We start from the raw sequence: 24044 nt of genomic DNA on the forward strand, positions 1-24044 counted from the left end.
TGCACACCTGTGGTCCCAGCTACTTGGGAGGCTGAGGCAGGAGAATCACGTGAACCCAGGAGGCGGAGGTTGCAGTGAGCCGAGATCGGGCCACTGCACTCCAGCCTGGGGGACAGAGTGAGACTCCATCTCAAAAAAAAAAAAAAAAAAAGAATATTGGCCTTAAAAGGAAATGAAGTTCCGATACATGCTACAATGTTAAGTTAAATAAGCCAGACACAAAATGGCAAACATGGTATGGTTCCATTTATATGAGGTTTACAAAGTATTATTTATAGTCAGTAGAAAAGACAGTACCAGGGGTTGGGGGAGAAGGGGAAGTAGGGAGTTATTGCTTAATGATTAATAGTTGCTGTTTTGAATTATGAAATATTTTAGACATAGATCTTGGTGATGGTTACACAACATTTTGAATGCACTTAATGCTATTCAATTGAACATTTAAAATGGTTAAAATAATAAACTTTACATTATGTATATTTTATCACAATTTTTTAAAACAGCTCATGAGAAGATGTCAAAGGGCTGGGAGACTGGGATGGAGAGGAAAGGAGTGGGGCATTCAGTACCTAGGACTAGAATCAGCAGAAATTGTTCATTCATTGAGGGGTAGGGAGGTGGGTGTGTTTGGTGTGGTGCTCAAATTGCCAAATTGAGATCTTAGGGGATTGTGTAAGACACAGTGAAGATTAACCGGTGATACACACTGAAGAACAGGCCTGCAATGCTGGACCAAGGCTTGTTCATCTGCAGTCTCCTTTGACTTAAGTGCCGTGAGCAATCACATGACACAATAGAAATGTGATTTGGCCATGGCAGCACCCCATTTACCATCACAGACAATTCAGCCAAAAAAATTAACAAACAAATAAATAGTAGCTAACATTTACTGACCACTTGCAATGTACAAACACTGTGCCAGGCACTTCGCATGCATCTGTTTAATCCTCACAACTGCCCTCTGAGGCATGATCGTCTTCATTTTACAAACCTTATGTTGAGCCATGCTATATCATTTGCCATTCCCTAAAAAATGCTGTACACTGTCAAACTTCAATATCCGTATTCATTTCTGATTCCTAAGGCAATAGTGTCCTTCTGTCATTTTACTGTGTACATTCAATTCTACTCATCCTCCAGGGCCCCTTCCAATGTCATCCATCCTACCAAGTGCTCCAAGCCCATCTCACCCAGAACGGTCATTTCCTCTTCAGGTCTCACTTAGCATTTAGTCTCTTAAGAAGATGTCTTCAGAGTAATGTCTCCCTGATATATGTGGGGCTCCTTGAGAACAGAAGCCAGTTTTTCTTAGTCTTTGAATTTCTAACTACAAAGTGCCTTTCATTCAAAATCACTCTCAGAATGTTGACTTCCTGTAAATGGATGAACTGAGCTTTAAAAAGGACAGGAGGCTGAAGAGGGAAGATCGCTTGAGCCCAGGAGTTAAAGACTGTGGCAAGCTGTGTGAGCTGTGAACACGCCACTGCAGTCTAGCCTGGGCAACAGAGCAAGACCCTATCTCTTGAAAAAAAAAAATGAGGTTATAGGGAACCTCATTTGTACCTCCTGAGCAGAACCCAGACCTGCTTAGTCTCCATCCAGTTCTCTTTCTGTGTTACCCTAGTGTCTTCTGTCTTTCCAGCTCTGCAAATAAATTTGCATTCTAAAATCAACTATAGTCCACAGGTTGGGCAGAGTGGCTCACACCTATAATCCCAGCACTTTGAGAGGCCAAGTCAGCGGATCATCTGAGGTCAGGAGTTCAAGACCAGCCTGCCCAACATGATGAAACCGCATCTCTACTAAAATACAAAATTAGCTGGGAGTAGTGGTGCATGACTGTAATCCCAGCTATTTGGGAGGCTGAGGCAGGAAGATCGTTTGAACCTAGGAGGTGGAGATTGCAGTGAGCCGAGATTGAGCCATTGCACTCCAGCCTGGGGAACAAGAGTGAAACTCCATCTAACTAACTAACTAACTAAATAAATAAATAAATAAAATCAACTACAGTCCATAAAAGGGAGCATCTTAATTTTTTTGCCACGTTAAAAATTCACAGCCAGAAATACTGGAAGTCTCAAGCCTTTCTTCCATTCAGGTCCTCTCTGATGTCCTCACTAGACCATCAGGTGCACAAAGGATAGGACTGGTTCTTTTTTAATTTTTTGCTGTATACCTGGTTTCCAGCAGAGTGCCTATGACATAGCAGGTACCTAGTAAATGCTGAATGAGGAATGAACCCACCACTTCTTACTTAAAAGACCTAAGGCTATCAGGAGGAATTAGCAGACCGTGCTGGCTCATTTGTTAAGCTAAGGCTAGTCCCTCTCTAACAGCCAGTTGAATTACCTACCCCACATCTACTAGGCTTCTTGACATTTATGCCACATTCCCCTTCTCTTGTACCTCTCTGATAAAAACCTCCTGTGGTGGGAGCTGGGGGGCCGGTATTAAAGCTAAGCCTGACTTCTCTTGCAGACCTAAAGAACTCCTTTACTCTCTGCCAGACCTTTTCTTGATCCTTGCCCAAAAGGAGATTATCTCTGTAATTCCTGTCACAAATTATGATTCCCCTTTTCCTCATTTTTCTCCTTCCCACCCATTCCTAGCCAAGCACTGCCTCATTTTCTAATCCTGTTCAGTGTCTCTCAGGATTCCGTGACACAATTTCAATGCTGTTGAGCCCTGAAACTGGGCATCAAAGGAATAAGGCCTGAAAATGATTGATTCTGCCATAGACATATTTAATATCCCATGTCCTAAGTTTGGGCCATGTGTATATGTGTGAACTGCTTCACCTTCAGCCAGAGGTACAGAGCCCATGTTGAAAAAATATGAATCATCCTAAGTGTTCTTGTCTACATTTTTTAAAAAAATATATTATTAGCATGAATAAACAAGTATTAGAATCAGTTCTATTACAATTTTATCCACTTGTTTATTTTAATGGAGTTGAGTTTGTGAGCAAAATGAGAGAATCTGAACATGTGCTGGAGAGAAGCAGGTGGACAGGTAAGAAGAGAAGCAAGTGGGAATGGCTGGATACTAATCTTGAGGAAGAGCTGGATATTAATCTCGTATCCAGCTGCCTACCTTATCCTATAGTGAACTCACAGCATTTCCTCTCTGGCACAACTTTTTGCTGGAATTTACACAGATGTAGACAATTATGCCTTTGAAACCTGAAATTTGGCTTCCAAAGCAGTTTACCCCATTGTCTACACAGATGCCACTTGAGTGAGAATTTAGAAAATTCAAGAGTTTAGAAAATGGTATCCTCCATCCCTGCCAGAGGCCTTTTGAGCTCATAACATTTAAAAACAAAACAAGGCACTCCAATAGGCTTTGGTGCATATCCACAGGCAGATTTGGCAGACTTGTCACTCAGTGTTCCTGGCTTGGGTATGTTTTTTTCTCCCCCACATCCTCCTTTTCCAGGAGCAGAGCTGCTCCACATGTGAGTTCAAATGCCAGCCGACATAGGAGAGTAAGCTTCTCCCCTGGGACCCACTGGCCATGAACCTGCAAGCAGCTGCTTTTTCTTCCCAAATGTGTTCAGAGCTCCTGGACTCAAGTAGAGAGAAAAATAGTGCCTTGAAGTTGTCTTCAGTATAAACTGATACTGGTTCTCTAAGAAGAGTGTGTCTGTGAGTTAAATGGCCCAAGAATGAAAAGAAAGGCCTGCTCAGAGTTCTGTCAGGTAGCTTTCAGGTTATAGACAGCTTTAGAAAACCAACACGCTGCACTCAGATAAGGAGATCAAATAGGAGATTTACAGAGTGTGCCAGGCTCAAGACAGCAATAGCAAAATCTACCTTTGACCTTCTGGGTGTTTCTATTTCACTAGAGAAACTCCATCACACATCAGGAAATTGATTTTACAAAACGTGTATTTTAAGCTTGGCTTCACAAATTCTAGAGAGAAGTTCCTCCCTGGTACTTATTTCAGGGAAGGTGTAGTAAAGGTAAAAGAAATGAGAGCAAATCAGGTGCCTTTTGACAACCAGCCAAGTTCATTCCCTGTCTTTCTAGATCTCCTACACTGAGAGAAGGAATGCAACTAGTTCCCAAGGAGTCAGGGCAGGCATTTTCCCTAATTCAGGGTTCAAATCTGGAGTCGATGGGTTCCAGGAAAACCAATCGAAAGTGCTTGGGCATATCCACCTATAGTTTTGTTTGTTTGTTTGTTTGTTTGTTTCAAAAATGTCCACCACTTTCCTTGGATTCTCAGAGAAATCTGTAGGCAAAACCAGGTTAAGAACTGTTCCCCTGTACTCTGCATTATTTCACATTACCTTGTCATCAGGGACAGAGATCCTGAAAGCAGAGCCCCAGCAGTAGCAGATGAACCCAACCTGTTGCCTAAGTCCCTATTGAATAAGGAGATTAGTACCCACCACATTGATTCCCTCCTGACTGGCATCCCCAACCTCTACTCCTAGAATAAATGAAATATGAACTACTCTTTCCACCACCACCATTCTGTCCCAGCATTATTTATTCCTTTCATGATACTCCGTATATTTCATAAAAAACCTTCTCTCTGCCTCATTGCCCACCCCAGCAGGAATAGGCCCAGGTGGGTATTCTTCTGTTGCAGAGACTCCTTTCCTTATCTACTCATCCAGGCAAAAGAACCTTGGTTAAATCATCAGTTGGGCCCATCCTGGTTTTGTTTCCATTCTTATAAGGACCTGAAGGTATTATCATAATCCAGGACTATATAAGGGCTTAAAAAGGATTAAGATCATTGACTTTCTGTAAGCGTACACACCTAAATAGCAAACTATCAAGAATATCCATCTCTGCTACAGGCTGTGCTTCTGACACTATCAGGAAGATTGGCGAAACCTTCAAGCAGGAAGATATGATGGAAGGGCCAGACGTGGTGGCTCACACCTGTAATCCCAACACTTTGGGAGGCCGAGGCAGGTGGATCAAGTGAGGTCGGGAGTTCAAGACCAGCCTGGCCAACATGGTGAAACCCCATCTCTACTAAAAATACCAAAATTAGCTTGGCGTGGTGGCACACGCCTGTAATCCCAGCTATTCAGGAGGCTGAGGTAGGAAAATTGCTTGAACCTGGGAGGTGGAGGTTGCAGTGAGCCGAGATTGCGCCACTGCACTCCAGCCTGGGTGACAGAGTGAAACTTGGTCTCAAAAAAAAAAACAAGATATGACAAAAGGATATGTCTCTGCCCAGACTCTACTTCTGTTGCTGTTTCAGCTTTTGACACTTTTTATCACCACTCTTTTCCCACCTCTAAGTATTGAGTTCCTTATATCAGTGCTAACATAATTGTAAAGAATTATCCTTTTTTCCACTCTGCAAATTTTCAAAGGTCAGGCTTTATGTAGAGAATCTTTATCCATTACAGTATTTCAGCAATAACACTGTCTTTCCTATTTTGCTAATACTCTAGAGTGACATTTAATTTATCATCCAAAAGCAATGCTAAACTATGACAATAGGTGTAGACCAAGACCATTGCAGCCAAACTGAAGCCAAAGGTCACCATGTTCTGCACAGAACCATGCAGGGCTAAGTGGTTCACTCGCCTCCATCACATCCTATAACTGCAACATCCGCCTCATATTGGATCTCTCTCCCGCTAGCATGATAGTGGTAGAAGGTGCTTTGAAGCAGGAAGGTAATAAATTCCAAATTAAGCACTATCTGAAAAGAAAAGTCTCCCATTTTACTGAAGCCATAAACTCTAGGCTACTGCCTATGTTGCATTATCAACACATTCTTTGCCCCAACCAGCTGCAGTTTGGCTGTTTAACCATCCCATGTTCTTTAGCATGTCGAGTAGACCATGTTTTAACCATAATAGGCCTGTTGCCTGATGTGTACAGCAAGTCAATACACCAAGATATGAGGTTACAGCAGAGAAAGAGTTTAATTATAGGGCCGCTAAATGAGGAGATGGGAGGAAACCTCAAATCTGTCTCCCCAAGGAGTTTGGGGCTAGGATTTTTAAGGGTTTTGGAGTAGGCTGAAGTTGGGAGATCATTGATTGGTCACAGAGAGCAGCATGAGGTCATGGGACAGGGAGATAAAGAAACAATATTCTCATGTTGATCCATTTCCTCTGTGAGGGTCTTTAAACTGGCTGCAGTCAGCTGTTCCACTGGAATTCAATATCTGCTTAAGCAATTCTTAAGCAAAAACCTTATGATTCTAACATCAGAAATCCTATGTATAGGAACAATGGAGATGCAAATAGTCAGTGTCTAGTGCTACAGACTTTCAGTTACAAGGAAGTGGGTCAAAGTACAGACTGATTAATATTGAATTATAACTATATTTCTTTCCAGAATTCTTGTTAAGCCTGTGAAGATGGCTTCAATGTTACATTTAATTCCTTGATTTTTCTTCATAAATTGCATACAAATTCAAGGTCTCATTCAATATGCATGTAACCAAAAAGATAATCTATGTCTTACTTAATCTACACCATGGCTGTTAGGAGCCAATGATAAAATACGACATAGCCCCACACTCAAAATTCTTTCTTCTTTCCACAGATCCGAAATGTGGCAGCAAATCTCTGTGTGGACAGCAAGCATGGAGCCACCGGAACAGAGCTGAGGCTGGACATCTGTGTCAAGGATGGTTCTGAAAGAACATGGTCTCATGAACAGGTGCGTCACCTCCCAGAAGCCAGGGCAGTGGGAGCCAGTCGGGGGCTGAGGCAGACACAGAGGGATGCAGCTGGAACAAATCTCCAAATGGTGCAGATGGTACTTGTGGGACCTGGAGTGAGGCCGCTGTATCACCAACCAGCCCTGCAGTTCAGTGAATCACTTAATGTCTCTGTTTATGTTTCTTCTCAGAGCAGTTGTGATGACCAGTTCAGATAATGTACACAATTATTCTCTAAATATGAGAAAGGATGGGAGAAATGTGGATTGCGACCCTAGTCTTACTTCTTTTCCCAGAATGGTAGTTTAACAGAGGAAGCCTGTAGAGTGCTTTGGAACACTTCCAACTGAATTTCATGGTTTTAATGACTCTGCTGTTGTGTGTTTGTGATGTCATCTTAACCTTGCTTTTCCCCTGACCATGAACAGATCACTTTACATGGGCCTCCTGTTGTTGTAGCAGTTTTTAATCTTTCATGTGAAGGATGTAAGCAACAACACCCCGACATGGACTTCAGGAAATACTTTAAGGCTATGTATTGCTTTTATTGATTTTTGTTTTGTTTGCTTTTTTCTATTTTGGGGGGCACATAGTAGGTGTATATATGGGGTACATGAAATGTTTTGATACAGGCATGCAATGCATAGCAATCACATCATGTAAAATGGTGTCCATCCCCTCAAGCATTTATCCTTTGTGTTACAAACAATCCAATTATATTATTTTACTTATTTTTAAATGTACAATTAACTTATTATTGACTATAGTCACCGTGTTGTGCTATCAAATACTAGGTCTTTTTCATTCTTTCTATTTTTTGTACCCATTTAGCATCCCCACCTCCCACCCCCCACCTCATACCCTCCCACTACCCTTGCCAGCCTCTGGTAACCATCCTTCTACTATCATCTCCATGGGTTCAACTGTTTTGATTTTTAGATCCCACAAATAAGTGAAAATATGCAATGTTTGTCTTTCCATACCTGGCTTATTTCACTTAACATAATGACCTCCAGTTCCATCCATGTTGTTGCAAATGACAGGATCTCGTTCTTCTTTATGGCTGAATAGTACTCCGTTATGTATAGGTACCACATTTTCTTTATTCATTCATCTATTGATGGACACTTAGGTTGCTTCCAAATTTGGCCATTGTGAACAGTGCTGCATCAAACATGGGAGTGCAGGTGTCTCCTCGATATACTGATTTCCTTTCTTTTGGGTATACACCCAGCAGTGGTATTGCTGGATCACATGATAGCTCAATTTTTAGTGTGTGTGTTTTTTTTGTTTTTCTTTTTTGTTTTTTTTTAGACGGAGTCTCGCTCTGTCACCAGGCTGGAGTGCAGTGGCGCAATCTCGGCTCACTACAACCTCCGACTCCCTGGTTCAAACGATTCTCCTTCCTCAGCCTCCCGAGAAGCTGGGATTACAGGCACACACCACCATGCCCAGCTAATTTTTGTATTTTTTTTTTTTTTTTTTTTAGTAGAGACAGGGGTTCACCATGTTGGCCAGGATGGTCTCGATCTCCTGACCTCATGATCTGCCCACCTTGGCCTCCCAAAGTGCTGGGATTACAGGCATAAGCCACCACGCCCAGCCAATTTTTAGTTTTTTGAGGAACCTCCAAACTGTTCTCCATAGTATCTGTACTAAGTTACATTCCTGCCAACAATGTAAAAGTTTTCCCATTTCTCCGTATCCTCAACAGCATTTGTTATTGCCTATCTTTTGGATAAAAGCCATTTCAACTGGGGTGAGATGATAACTCATTGTAGTTTTGATCTGCATTTCTCTGATGATTGATAATCTTGGGCACCTTTTCATATGCCAGTTTGCCATTTGTATGTCTTCTTTTGAGAAATATCTATTAAAATCTTTTGCCCAATTTTTAATCAAATTATTAGGTTTTTTACATAGAGTTGTTTGAGCTCCTTATCTATTACAGTTATTAATCCCTTGTCAGATGGGTATTTTGCAAATATTTTCTCCCATTCTGTGGGTTGTCTCTTCACTGTGTTGATTGTTTCCTTTGCTGTGCAGAAGCTTTTTAGTTTGATGTGATCCAATTTGTCTATTTTTGCTTTGGCTGCCTGTGCTTGGGGGGTATTACTCAAGACATTTTGCCCAGACCAATGTCCTGGAGAGTTTCCTCAATGTTTTCTTGTAGTAGTTGTATAGTTTGAGGTCTTAGATTTAAGTCTTTAATCCATTTTAATTTGATTTTTGTACATGACAAGAGATGGGGTCGATCTACTCTCCCGAGTAGCTGGGATTACAGGCTTCTGCATGTGGATATCCAGTTTTTCCAGCACCATTTATTAAAGAGACTGTCTTTTCCCCAGTGTACGTTCTTGGTACCTTTGTCAAAAATGAGTTGACTGTAGGTGTGTGGATTTGTTTTTGGGTTCTCTGTTCTGTTCTGTGTAAGACTTAATTGCTTTTAATTGAAAAACATTTCATTGCAACTCAGTTTAAGTGAGATGTGATTTCTAACCCGCTTAGAAATTTGAAAGTCCTTGCAAGCAGCTTCCCTGATACTGTGTCACCTGTGAAAGGGAAAAGATAGTGGGCAAAATTGCCTTTGCTCTCTTTTAGCATTTTCGTTTCTTTTATTTTAGAGATGGGGTCTTGCTCTGTCACCCAGGCTGGAGTGCAGCGATGTGATCAAAGCTCACTGCAGCCTCAAACTCCTGGGCTCAAGCGATCCTCTTGCCTCAGCAGCCTGAGTAGCTCAGACCACAGGTGCATACCACTAAGCTCACCTAACCCTTTTCACTGTTTTAATTTTAAATTAAGAAATATTTCAATAGAAAGCTATAGAAAATATCATAGCAGATATTTATGTACTCATCGCACTCATCTCTTATGAAAAGCAAAAAAGTAAGCAAGCAGTTCCCAGTAAGGCGTTACTGCCTCCTATAGCCAGATTCCTCTGGTGCCCATCTTGTACATTAAACTAGAAAAGGTCCACCATGCCCAGCGCAGGATGTTAAAGAGTTGTCCAGATGTGCTGAGATTCACCTCCCTCGCCCCACCTCACTGCCCCTCCCTGCCCTCTACCACGCATTACAATGCAGAGCATCATGATGCGAGGAAAACAGCCACAGACCAAGTCCACAATACAATCCAGAGTCGTTCAGTCCATCAACACTGCCTCTCCCCTAACCACTGATCCAGTCTTTGAACCCTCTCCCCACAGCCTCATGGTATTCTAGGAGGACTGTGGGCCTTGTAGCCAGGCCAACCTGGATTTTAGTTTAAACCATGTGGCCTTGCGAAGTTGTGAAATCTTTCTAGGCCATAGTTCTTCCATCTTGGACAGGGTGGTTAGGAGAATAAATCTTGGGGCAGCATCTTGCACATGCAGCAGGTGCAGAGTAATATCCTCTCCCTCCTGCCTTCCTTCTCTCAAACACTCAAATCCCTTTATGCTAATACCAAATTAGAAACCTCTCTCAGGTCCAAGGCAGCTGGGACTTTGGCTTCATTTATCTGTTCCCAGCATAGTCAGCAAATACTAGTTATTATTCACTCAAATGCGCCCTGCATGGCTGGGCACGGTGACTCGCGCCTATAATCCCAGCACTTTGGGAGGCTGAGGCGGGTGGCTCACTTGAGGTCAGGAGTTCGAGACCAGCCTGGCTAACATTTTGAAACCCCGTCTCTACTAAAAATACAAAAATCAGCCAGGCGTGGTGGCTGATTATATACATATATCCAGATGGGTTTATAGAAGGCTCTGTGACTCCAGGATTTATTGATAGGAATCAAATATCAGTGAAAAGTTATTTGCCTCCTCCTTCCTCTGTCTGTTTCTATAAGCACCATGGGGATGTTACTGGGGACCTGAGGAATGGTGTTGGACTGTTAACTCCAACAAGCAATTCTGACTTCAGCCTGGGAGCAAGAGAGAAGGCTTTAGTAGCTATCGGTAAGGCTGGCATCTAGAGTGGAAAATAACTTTTTTAAAAAGAAAAAGGAGGAAACCATAAGGAAAAGCTTCATTTCTTGGGCTAAATTCCTCTCTACCATCTCTATTCAGCCCAACTAAGAAACACACGTGGCCAACTGGTGAATATAAAGCAGGCCTTAATGTCTGAACTGGGCTTAGTATTTCTATCCAGTAATGCTCTAGAATGAAATCTTCTCTGGCCTGCAGATTTTATTTGACAGCGGAACATGGATATAAACAAAGGCAACGATATTGCATACACTTTAAAAATTGCTGGTTCACTCCCCGCACCCCCCACGTCCCCCAACTCCCCACCTCCCACACCCAGGCTAAAATGCAAAAATCTATGGCATGTAATTCAAGAAATGGTCACCAGAGGGCAGCACTAGACAAGCAGAAAACTACATAGGCAGAACAGAAAGACCAGTTAATACAGCTCTTTAAAAAGATTTCCTGTCTCTAGAGATCCTAAAAATGAAGCTACAGTAGGATTAAATAAGGTTGATAAGTGGTGGAAAATGCATCATGTTTGAAATATTGCCATATATTGACTTGGAGGTTAAAACATTACAAGCTGTTTCATTCGCCAGTAATTAACTGTAAGCTTTATTCAATAGATCACTCAGTGACTTATAAGAATTAGGAATCACTCTTCTACATTTAGATTAAAATTCCTGCATGAGGAAGGCATATCGGAACATGACAATTATGGATTTTCTTTTTGATTCAAAAACATTCAAAAAACACAAAAGGAGACTTATTAGAGTTGAAATAATCCGTTTTTTCCAAAAAAAAAAAAAAGTGGCAAAAATTTAAAAAAGGAAAAAACAAAATTGTTACATGGGAAATAAAAAAGAGTCCATTGAAGGACGTGTATACGAAAATGCCTTCTGCTGCAGAACACTGGTGGTGACTAACGTGGTTTCTGTGAAGGAAGCAAATGTGTGATTCATTTTGCCAGGGCAATCTGCATAGCTGTTTGATATCATGGTAGCATTATGCTTCCTTTAGGGATCAAGAAAGAAAAACAAAAATAGATCCTAATAAGACTATAAGGTCTGGAAAGAATACTCCCCAGCTCCCATTGAGTCCAAGGGAGAGGAGTGGGGGGGAGGAACCCCCTTGGCCTAGTTTGGCTGTTCCCACTCTGCAGGCCCAGCAGCAGGCTCTGATGTCATGCTGGGGAGCAAGTGTTGCAGCCCAGCTTTCGTCCTCCCGAGGAGGCAAACACTGGCTCCCTCTCCAGGGCCTAGGGGAAGGTTCACAAAGACAGAAGCAAGCAAATGTGTGCATCCAGGGGACAGATTTTTTTCCTTTCTTTTTTCTCTGTTTGGGAAAAAAGAGTCTCATTATCAAGACAGAGCGAACTGATGGGTGCAAACTGCAAGGAGGAACATGCTGTATCTCAGGTTTCTGCAAACCTCATAACAATGAAATAAAACATCACAATCCAGACAGAGAAAAATATTTTCTGCTGTCTCAAGTCAGGTAGCAAGAGCAAGAGATAATAAGTGTATTGGCAGTACCAAATCCAGTGACCTTATTCATATAATACAAACAGACCCAGGCAACATGACACATATCACATTAATATTAAAGCAAAGAAATAAGAGTTAACATTGTGATATGGTTTGGCTGTGTCCCCAAATCTCATCTTGAATTGTAGTTCCCATAATCCCCATGTGTCATGGGAGGGACCCAGTGGGAGGTAATTTAATCATGAGGGCAGTTACCTTCACGCTGTTTTCCTGATAGTGACTGAGTTCTCATAAGATCTGATGGTTCTATAAGGTGCTTTTCCCCCTTTTGTTTGGCACTGCTCCTTGCTGCCGCCATGTGATGATGGATGTGTTTGCTTCCTCTTCTGCCATGATTGTAAGTTTCCTGAGGCCTTCCCAGCCATGCTGAAATGTGAATGAATTAAACATCTCTCATTTATAATTTACTCAGTCTCAGGTATGTCTTTATTAGCAGCATGAGAACAGACTAATACAGTAAATTGATACTGGTAGGGTAGGGTGCTGCTATAAGGATACCTGAAAATGTGGCAGCAACTTTGGAACTGGGTAACAGACAGAGGTTGGAACAGTTTGGAGGGCTCAGAAGAAGAAAAGAAAATGTGAGAAAGTTTGGAACTTGCTAGAGATTTGGAGGGCTCAGAAGACAGGAAAATGCAGGAAAGTTTGGAACTTCCTAGAGACTTGTTAAATTACTTTGACCAAAATGCTAGTAATGATAAGGACAATGAAGTCCAGGCTGAGTTGGTCTCAGATGGAGATGAAGAACTTGTTGGGAACTGGAGTAAAAGTCACTCTTGTTATGCAAAGAGACTGGTGGCATTTTGCCCCTGCCCTAGAGATCTGTGGAACTTTGAACTTGAGAGTGATGATTTAGGGTATGTGGCAGAAGAAATCTCTAAGTGGCAAAGCATTCAGGAGGAAGCAGAGCACAAAATTTGGAAAATTTGCAGCCTAACGATGAGATAGAAAAAAAAATTTCTGGAGAGAAATTCCAGCCTGCTACAGAAATTTGCATAATTAATGAGGAGCCAAATGTTAATCACCAAGACAATAGGGAAAATGTCTCCAGAGCAAATCACAGACCTTCACAGCAGCCCCTCCCATCACAGACCCAGAGGTCTAGGAGTCAAAAATGGTTTCTTGGGCCAGGCCCAGGGCCCCCCTGCTCTGTGTGGCCTCAGGACACGGTGCCGTGTCCCAGCTGCTTCAGCTCCAGCATGGCTAAAAGGGGCCAAGGTACAGCTCAGGCCATTGATTCGGAGGGTGCAAGCCCCAAGCCTTAGCACCTTCCATGTAGTGTTGGGCCTGCGGGTGCACAGAAGTCAATAATTAAGCTTGGGGAACCTCCACCTAGATTTCAGAGGATGTATGGAAATGCCTGGCTGTCCAGGCAGAGGTGTGCTATAGTGGTGGGATCCTCTTGGAGAACCTCTGCTAGGATAGTGCAGAAGGGAAATGTGGGGTTGGAGCCCCTACACAGAGTCCCCACTGGGGCACTACCTAGTGGATCTGGGAGAAGAGGGCCACCATCCTCCAGACCCCAGTATGGTAGACCCACTGACAGCTTGCACCATGCACCTGAAAAAGCCACAGGCACTCAATGGCAGCCTGCGAAAGCAGCTGGGAGGGGGCTGTAACCTGTAAAGCCACAGGGGCAGAGCTGTCCAAGGCCATGGAAGCCCACCTCTTACATCAGCATAACCTGGATGTGAAACATGGAGTCAAAGGAGATCATTTTGGAACTTTAAGGTTTAATGACTGCCCCACTGGATTTTGGACTTGCATGTGGCCTTTAGTCCCTATGTTTTGGCCAATTTCTCCCATATGGAATGGCTGTGTTTACCCAATGCCTGTACCCACATTGTATCTAGGAATAACCAACTTGCATTTGATTTTACAGGCTCATAGGCGGAGGGTACTTGCCTTGTCTCAGATGAGACTTTGGACTTAGACTTTTGAGTTAATGTTGGAATGAGTTAAGACTTTGGGGGACTATTGGAAGGGCATGATTGTGTTTTGAAATGTGAGGACATGAGATTTGGAAGGGGCCAGGGGCAGAATGATATGGTTTGGCTGTGTCTCCACCCAAATCTCATCTTGAATTGTAGTTCCCATAATCCCCACATGTTGTGGGAGGGACCCAGTGGGAGGTAATTTGATCATGGGGGTGGTTACCCTCATGTTGTTCTCATGACAGTGAGTGAGTTCTCATGAGATCTGATGGCTTTATAAGGGGCTTTTCCCCCTTTTGCTTGGCACTGCTCCTTGCTGTCACCATGTGAAGGAGGATGTGTTTGCTTTATCTTCTACCATGACTGTAAGTTTCCTGAGGCCTCCCCAGCCATGCTGAGCTGTGAGTCAATTAAACCTCTTTCTTTTATAAATTACCCAATCTTGGGTATGTCTTTATTAGCAGCATGAGAATGGACTAATATACATTGTAAATCTATGTTTTAAAGGATCATTCAAAAGAAGAAAGCAGAGAAATTAACATCAACTTACTTTAACACTGAGGAATTTAAGGTTGAAAAGAAATCAAGGGTTATTGTACAGGAAACCTGAAGAAAGTCTACATTCTTCTGTCAATAAGAGCAGGCTAAGGGTGAAGACAAACTATAAATGTCACAATGACATTACCCAAAGCAAACAATGAATATAATTCAAGGAATATAATTTCATAATGTCTATTTGTTTCTGCTTTGACAAGCTTGCAGACAGGAAAATGTGCCAATGAAAAGACTCAATGCCTGATTGGTTTGACATGGCCACTGAGATAAGAAAAATGGCAATAAGAAGTATTTCAAAGACCTAAGAGAGAAAAAAATTAGCTAATCGTAGGTGTAGAAGAATAAAGTAATTGATACAATCTGAAGATGTATCACCTTGGATGCAGGAAAGTAATCAACAGGTAATAATAATAATACATAAAACACTGTGAAAATGACAAGCTAACCATCAGGCTACAAATGTAAGCATGATCATGGCACTACAATACGCAGAAACAAGAAACAGAGGTCACCTAAGGATGCCCTCAGATATAATTGTGACAATAGGTGAATAAAGTTGCCCAACAGACAGATTTGCCAGTGTTTGCTGTAACACAGGTATTCTTTTGGACTTAACTGATGCATTTAGTAAAAAGTATGAAAAGGCCATCTACCAAAGAAGGGAGGACTTTTGAGGTGTGACAGAAGCAAGACACTCATTTTCTGCAGGCCTGATTTTCCCTAACTGACTCATGAGGGACTGTACTAGGTAGTGATTACATTCCCTTTAAGCTCTGGCCTTCTGAGTGTATAAAAACCAAAGACAGAGAGATGGAGACAGAGAGGGAAATAAATCAATCAAGACCACTTGTTCCTGCATTGGTTGGACTGCCTATAGTACAAGGGAAATGTGCTATTTAAATAAAATAAAGATTTAATCAAAGCCAATGGCAGGTTTATTCGCCAGGAAATTTCTATTAATTTCTATTCCAATGATAGGTAACTGAATCCAGAGTCATCAAAGTTGAAAATTCAAAATATAAGCATTATCATTTGTTATTGTTGTAATTAAACAGCACAAACTCATTTGAGAGACTAAAAAGAGATTCATTAATTTTGATAGTTAACATATAATAACAGATAATTGTGGGTTTTATTTATTCAATAGAAATTTCATTGAGGATCTATTGTGTGTCATAAATTGTTCTGGGTGCTGGAAACACAAAGGTAAAAATGCTCCAAGCCCTGCAACCAAGGATCTCACTGTCTAGGGAGGGATAGAGAAACATAAGTGGACAATCATGATGAAGTAGGTAAGGGATGGAAAGGAGTAAGCAGTTCAAAGAGGATGGCTTCCTGGATGAGTGGACACTTGAACTGAATCTTACATGACAGAGGAGCATTACCTAGGTTGGCTAGTGAATGTCTGTTTTCCAACCAGAGGGATTTACGTGAACACGGCACAGAAGGAAATACACAGCCTGGTTTGTGTGAGAACTACAAAGGTTTTAGCATTGCTGGAACATAAACTTGAAGGAAAGGAATGTAGGTGGAAAGAACAGCAAAGGCCAGATTGTGGAGAGTTCCTAAGATGTCAAAGAGTTTGAACTTTATTCTCTAGGGGTTATGTGAAAAGGTTGTGAGATTTTAGATTGAGAGGGAACAAGGTCACACAGGCCTTTCCAACAGACTTCCCTGGAGGCTGAGGAAGGCAGATGTGTGGTAACCAAAAAAGCCAGTTTGGAGATCATTGCAAGAGCTATTGAGAGCAATGGTTGTGGGCATAGAAAGGAATGAACAAATTCCAGAAATGTTTATAAAACAAAAGTGGTAAGACTTGGTCATTGATTAGATGAAGATGGTAAGGGAGACAAAGGAGTTAAAGACTCCAAGGTTGATAAAGTGCATGACATGACCACCAATTAAACCAAGATAAAGGAGCAGGAACAGGGCAGAAGAGAAGAAAATCAATTGCATTTAGAATATGCTGGATCTGAGATGTCCATGGGACATGCAGCTGGGAAATTCTGCAAGGAACTGGACATAAGATGGATGATGAGTGACCGGCATACTGGTGAGAGTTGAAATGAGAGTGTAAAAGACCAACCAGGGGAGGTGCAAGGACAGGGTCTAAGAGAGAACCCTGAGCAACACCTGCAGTGGAGAGATGCATGAAAGAGAGGGTGGTGAGACAGTTATAGGACAACAGAGGTGCACAGTGCTTCAAAATCCAAGAGAGCAGTGAGTTCTGAATAGAAGAGAGTGATCAAAATCTGAATAGACATTTCCTTGAGAAGTCATTCTTCTCTGCAGGATTTAAATGAATCTAAAAATGTCTCAGTCCACAATTATACTTTAAAAACTCTAGGAAAAAAGACTACACAATTCATCTTCATGAATTTATTTCAAATGTCTATTCTAAAAACCCCTTGTTCTTCTATATGAAATCTTCTCTTTTATCCTGTCTTCCAGGGTAACAGAGTACGCAGTGGCCATGATTGAGAAGGTCGCTGTTCACATGCTCGTTTAGGTCATTTCTTGCGACCACTTAACCCAGTTCTTTGTATTTGTCTTCAGATTCCTCACCACTTAACTATCTTTGTTAGCCATCCCTGGAATTTTGCCAGGTTCTCTACATTTCCTTTCCTAGGTGGAACCTAACAGCTGAAATATACTGAGGGCCTGGTCAGTGCATAGTGTATTATCTGCATACAGCTCAGCATTGTGCTTTCTTTTATATCCACAGGGTTTCCCTGACAGCTCTTTTTTATTTTGCAATTCACAGTTTGGCTTCACACAGCCAGCCTGCCGTAAGTCCTATTGTAAGAATTACATAACCTTCCTGGGATTTTAGAATTGGGAGCAATCACAGGGCTCATCTAGTCCATTTTCACACTTAAGGATTTCTCCTACTGTACCTTTCAAATACCCTTATTTGTTGTACAGTTCAAATAACTCAAGCAAATGCTCTTCCCCTACAGGTGTGTGGCTTGTTTGGTTGTTAATACATTGTAAAGCCAACTTAGTGCATCATAAGTCACATTTTTAATATAATAGAATGGGATGGATATAATAGAATGGTATAATATGATAGAATGGTATAATATAATAGAATGGGATGCATAATAGAATTGGAGAGGCTGGACTAGGATAGGAACGTGTTGGATGGATATCAGAGTCAATTAAACTCAGTAAAGGTAAATATCATTTCATGAAACTTCTTTTTATATTGGAATCAAGGGAGGTCTCTGTGTGTGTGTGCATGAGCTGCATTTCTTACTGTGAGTTACAGTCTAAAACTTTCTACATTGCCCTGCAGAATTACTCTTACCAACCCTAGGGAAATTAATTGGCCCATTCTTCACTTCATCAAGCTTAGCTTTCCTTTACATTAGGTTTTTCAAGGTGCTAGCATCAATTCGGCTCATCTCTACTCCTTGTCTCTTTAGCTAATCTGCAAATTTGGGCAAACTGTGTAGGATTTGTTCCAGTAACATTTTAGCTAAATAAAGACCGTAGAGTGTTATTAAGGACTTTCTGGCCAGGCACAGTGGCTCATGCCCGTAATCCCAGCACTTTGGGAAGCCAAGGCGGGCAAATCACCTGAGGTCAGGAGTTTGAGACTAGCCTGGCCAACATGGTGAAACCCCGTCTCTACTAAAAATACAAAAAGTAGCCGGGCATGGTGGCGTGCGCCTGTAATCCCAGCTACTCGGGAGGCTGAGGCAGGAGAATCGCTTGAACCTGGAAGGTGGAGGATGCAGTGAGCCAAGATCGCACCACTGCACTCCAGCCTGGGAGACAGGGTGAGACTCTGTCTGAAAACAAACAAACAAAAAAAGACTTTATTTCTCTCTCTGACCCTCATCCCTCTCCCCTCTATCTTTCCTCCCTCTGTCCTCTTACTCGTTCTCCTTCAATCTCCTTCTTCCATGCCCCTCCCTGCATCTCTTTTTCTACCACCCTCTGTATTTTCTCTGGTACCTGATTGGAAACTCTTCATTTGTGTTTTTTGGCAGCCTGGACCAAAAGTGCAGCTGTTACTGCTACAGCACTTTATGACACGTGCCTTTTCCAACACCTCTGTTAGGCTGAGACTTAGCTCTTTTTGGCAGATCACAAAGCAGGAGTTCTACATTGCTAAAATACATACCTTCCCCCGCCCTTGCATCTTCTCTCCAAAACAAACTCACTGCAGCTTTTCTGCTACTGTTGCTTTGCTAGCTTTTTACCTTTGGATGGAGAGAAGATATTCGACCCGGTGAGCCACTGCATACTCGGAAATTCTGCTTTGATGCGATCTCACACAACAGCCCCGTTACACTCTATGACTGCCATGGCATGAAGGGGAACCAGCTCTGGGGATATCGGAAGGTAAGAGTCAGTCCACTGTGGTCATTCTCAAATTACTGTGGTTTAAGTTATTCTTACTCAGTTTTCTTTGAAAACACACCGTTTTAGGCCTGGTGCAGTCACTCACACCTGTAATCCTGGCACTCTGGGAGGTCGAGGTGGGCAGATCACCTGAGGTTGGAGTTTGAGACCAGCCTGACCAACATAGCGAAACCCCGTCTCTACTGAAAATACAAAAAAAAGTCAGGCGTAGTGATGGGTGCCTGTAATCCCAGCTACTCAGGAGGCTGAGGCAGGAGAATCACTTGAGCATGGGAGGGGAAGATTGCAGTGAGCCAGGATCGTGCCACTACACTCCAGCCTGGGTGACAGGGCAAGACTCTGTTAAGAAAAGAAAGAGAGAGAGAGAAAAGGAAGGAAGGAAAGAAGGAAAGAAGGAAGGAAGGAAAGAAGGAAGGAAGGAAAGAAGGAAGGAAGGAAAGAAGGAAGGAAGGAAAGAAGGAAGGAAGGAAAGAAGGAAGGAAGGAAAGAAGGAAGGAAGGAAAGGAAGGAAGGAAGGAAGGAAAGAAGGAAGGAAGGAAGGAAGGAAGGAAAGAAGGAAGGAAGGAAGGAAAGAAGGAAGGAAGGAAAGAAGGAAGGAAGGAAAGAAGGAAGGAAGGAAAGAAGGAAGGAAGGAAAGAAGGAAGGAAGGAAGGAAAGAAGGAAGGAAGGAAAGAAGGAAGGAAGGAAGGAAAAGAGAGAGAGAAGGCAGGAAGGCAGGAAGGGAGAGAGGGAGGGAGGGAAGGAGGAAGGAAGGAAAGAAGGAAGGAAGGAAGGAAAGAAGGAAGGAAGGAAAAGAGAGAGAGAAGGCAGGAAGGCAGGAAGGGAGGGAGGGAGGGAGGGAGGAAGGAAGGAAGGAAGGAAGGAAGGAAGGAAGGAAGGAAGTTTTGAGTTAAAGTTTTACCTAGTCATACATACACATATTTGGCTCACACATCCAGAGATCACCAGCAAAGGTGAAGGGAAAAATCGTGTGTGTAGAAAGGGGCAAGCTTTTGGCTTCGCTTGTTATATGTGTGGCCATCACAATCAGTTATGATTGAAAAATGGCTTTGAGCCAGAACAAGGGATGGGTCTAGGTTTAACTCAGAACACTCCCAAAAGGAGGAACCACATATCCAATAAGCAAAACCACACATACATAATTTTTAACATCACCATTCACAACACACATACACACAGATTGTGGCATCCATTCATTTTTTATGTATCTCAGGCTCACTTGCTTGGGATCTGTCTGGGTTAAGACAATGATGTTTACACAAATATTTATACATCTATGTAGATATAATTGCTGCAATCCTTATACACAAAGTGACCCATTTACATTTTCACCAAAATCCTGCCCAAATGTAGCAAAGAAGAATTTACTTGGGGAATTTAAAAGTTTCAGAAATTATAAAGTTAACAGTGAATGGTAGGAAAAATTCAAAAACATGTATAAAGTCGCATTTTATTTAGTTAATAAAATAAAGAGCAATTAAGTTATTGTTTGAAAATATTTTTATTGTTTCCTTTTGACAACTTTTTAGAATACTTTACAAAATTGCTTTTCAAATTCTTTGCTTTTGGGGATAGAACTTGGCTGTCAATTAGCAATTACACCATAAGCTCCATTCTGCCCCCTCAAATCCATGGACCTGCTGGGGCCTTCTCAGCCAGGCATAAGATGCCTTCTGTTTGCTTTTTCACACTCTGAGGCCGGCCTTGCCTCAGGCTATAAGGAAAATGGAATATCCCCCACTTTATTCATGAACTTGGCCATCCTGTGGCTGAGGCAAGGTCAGTGTCCCCCCACATTACAGAAAGCTAAAGGAGAGAAGTGGTGGAGAGTCAGTGTGGGGAGAGGGAGGACTGGTTATGTTACTTGTTGCCTTACTTAATAAGCATTCTGGTTTCCACCTCTTAGAGATGAGCTCCTAAAACTATACTCATCCAAAGGTGGACTTGTTGGTATAAGTTTATTCTGCATCCCACCCCCACCCAAACACCTGGCAGGTTGTGGCTGTGTCTAGCAAAATTACAAAACATCAGTTGAGCCGAGCACAGTAGCTCACGCTTGTCATCCCAACACTTTGGGAGGAGAGGCGGGCAGATCACCTGAGGTCAGGAGTTCAAGACAAGCCTGGCCAACATGGTGAAACCCCATCTGGACTAAAAAATACAAAATTAGCCAGGCATGTTGGTGCATGCCTATAGTCCCAGCTACTCGGGAGGCTGAGGCAGGAGAATTGCCTGATCCTGGGAGGCAGAAGTTGCAGTGAGCCAAGATCACACCATTGCACTGCACTCCAGCCTGGGTGACAAGAGCGAAACTCCATCTCAAAAAAAAACCAAAAAAATTCAGTTGTTATATCCTTCTACAAAACAATCTAGAATGAAAGGAGCTCAGAAGATGGTATCTGATAAAAATAAAGCTGGGGGAATATCACTGCAATAGTAAAACCTCACCGTTTTCTTTATGAAATGTATAATAAATGATTCATCTTATCAAACTATTTTGCTATTCAACATGATACAGCCTGTGTGTGGTACAATAAAGTAAGGTTTTTATTAATGATTATATTCTGACATCTAAAGAGTTACTTTCTGCACACATCGATAAAATAGCTGACTGGCCATTTGCTTAGTATGTTGGTGGTTCCTAATGAACAGAACATTTCTTATTACTGTACATTTATAGCATGACACACCAACCACTCAATAATATGCAATTAAGCCAAGAAAATGCAATTGTTTTTATTAGGGAGCTTACAAAAGCTTACAGATGGATAAGACCAACTAATACACAGAGCTCCTGGAGAGGAAAAAAACAGGCTGCAGTGGTTTCAAGGGGAAACTCTTATGAGCTTTAATACTAAACCTTGCCAGGATCCTAAGGGATTTGTGAAAGGAAACCACTAGATTCAATTGTGCTGTGGCTCTCTTCTCAGCTTTTTGTAGCTGTTGGTCTTGCATTCCTTAGCAAAAGGTTACACTCCATGTGTATTTATACAGCAAGCAAGGTATTTATACTTAATCAGGAACATGCAAAGGCTCAAAATGGAAAGTTTCTGAAATATCACATCTTGGTGGATGACTCAGGCCTATTCAGACACACCTGTTTTAGGAAATTCCTCTTGTTTTTTCCAAGGGCTATGCTTAAGGCATAAAGAGAAAAAGCACAAAGAGAAATCTCTCTGGCATGTTACCTTATCTATTTGGATGCAGTACGTGGCTCTGGGGGCTTCTGGCAGTTTTGGATGTTTTTGTTTGTTTTTTGAGACGGAGTTTTGCTCTTGTCGCCCAGGCTGGGGTGCAATGGCGTGATCTTGGCTCACTGCAACCTCCTTTCTCAGGTTCAGGCGATTCTCTTGCCTCAGCCTCCCAAGTAGCTGGGACTACAGGCATGACCACCATGCCCAGCTAATTTTGTATTTTTAGTAGAGACAGGGTTTCACCATGTTGACCAGGCTGGTCTCGAACTCCTGACCTCAGGGGATCCGCCCACCTTAGCCACCCAAAATGCTGGGATTACAGGCACAAGCCACCGTGCCCAGCCTGGAACTCCCACTTTTTATAAGCATATTCATGAGTCAATCAGAGCCCTCTATTAATTGCCTAAAGGGCTGTGTGAGCCATCTCCTAAGTTCCTAAAGTCATCATCATCATCATCTCCAATTTAGGCATCGAGCTGGTGGCTTTACACACATTATCTCAAACCTCATAACCACTTAGGTACTATTGTGTATAATTTACACAGGAAGAAACTGATACTAGCAGATATGTGGATTCAAACACAGGTGAATCTGGCTTTAAAGTTTCTACTAGTTCCTCTGCCATGCTCTTAAGGAATAAGATCAATATTTCCTAGGAGAGTTCCCCAGTGCCTTGGATTCAGTGTCATTGATACCAGCCAACCCCTCCCTCCCAGCTACATGGAGATATCTTGGAGAGAGAAGGTGGCCAGAAGCCACCTTGCTTGGGTGGATGAAAGTTGTTTTCGGACCTTGCTTCCTGGTTTCAGCAACTCTCACTCCGCTTTTAGTTATTTTTAGATGTGGCTCTTTGCCACCACAAAAGGAGAAAAGCATCCTTATTCTATGATGCTGGGGCTATGCTCAGTTGAACAGCTGTTTCCTACAGTAACAGGCACCCAGGACGAGGAATCCTGTTCCTGGTTTTCTTTTACCACCAGGGGGACCCCTGTTACAAGAACAGTGAATGGTTGAGGGAACCTCAGTAAAAATATTTGTCCTCACCCAGCATCAAACAGGAAACTGTCTTTCCTCTTCTTCAATCCTCATTGGTCACTAAGATTTGTCACCCACTTCCATCCCCAGTCATTGGTCACTAAGATTTGTCACCCACTTCCATCCCCAGTCATTGGTCACTAAGACTTGTCACCCGCCCCCATCAGCCAATAACTCTGAAATCCACCTGCTCTTTGCCATTTCTATAGCCAGCCCCTGCCTGGTTCAGTCTTCACATCTTACCCCTGGATTATTGCAATGGCTTCCTAAAGGGCTGCCCTGCTTCCTGTCTTTCCCCTTCCCCTTCCCCATCTTCCACCCTGAAGCCAGAGGGAGATTTCACAAAACCTGGTCATGGTATTCCTCTGTTTCATGACTTCATTTGGTTTCTCATTGAGTAGAAGATAGAGTGCTTTAGCCTCTCAATACTCATCTGGATCCTTCACAACCTGGCCAACATAACAGCCGACCATCAGCCCTTAGAGTTATTCAGGCTTAATACACCCCAATTCATCCTGAAATTGTAAGGGGATCTTGAATAGTTGTTTTGCTTTTATGACTTTCAACTGCTTCACCAACATAATAATGATAATAACTGAGTGAGATAAACTGTGGAAAACTTCTAGCACAGTTTCTGATCATAAGATTTCCATCTGTGTTGGTGACAATGCACTTTTTACACTGATCATCGTGGCAAGGTATATCCTAATATACCACATCATTAAAGCAATCTCTCCTAGGCAATATTGACAGTTGTTATCCCTCCAAAATTGAGAGCTATCTCCCATGCCCTTTTCATTTTAAGTA

At 42.3% G+C, this 24044-nt stretch overlaps 1 protein-coding gene across 2 annotated transcripts in view; it reads left to right on the top strand.

The window, feature by feature from the left end:
• The window catches only part of GALNTL6 (polypeptide N-acetylgalactosaminyltransferase like 6), a 1235992-nt gene that overhangs the window by 1196465 nt on the left and 15483 nt on the right, over nt 1-24044 (top strand). For both annotated transcript variants that reach the window (XM_034959428.2, XM_003823503.6), the window contains 2 exons: nt 6532-6648; nt 18838-18987. In XM_034959428.2, the coding sequence (XP_034815319.1) occupies nt 6532-6648; nt 18838-18987 (267 nt within the window). The remainder of the gene's footprint in view (nt 1-6531; nt 6649-18837; nt 18988-24044) is intronic.

This window comes from Pan paniscus, chromosome 3 (assembly GCF_029289425.2).
Source record: "Pan paniscus chromosome 3, NHGRI_mPanPan1-v2.0_pri, whole genome shotgun sequence".
Classification (NCBI taxonomy): Eukaryota; Metazoa; Chordata; class Mammalia; order Primates; family Hominidae; genus Pan; species Pan paniscus.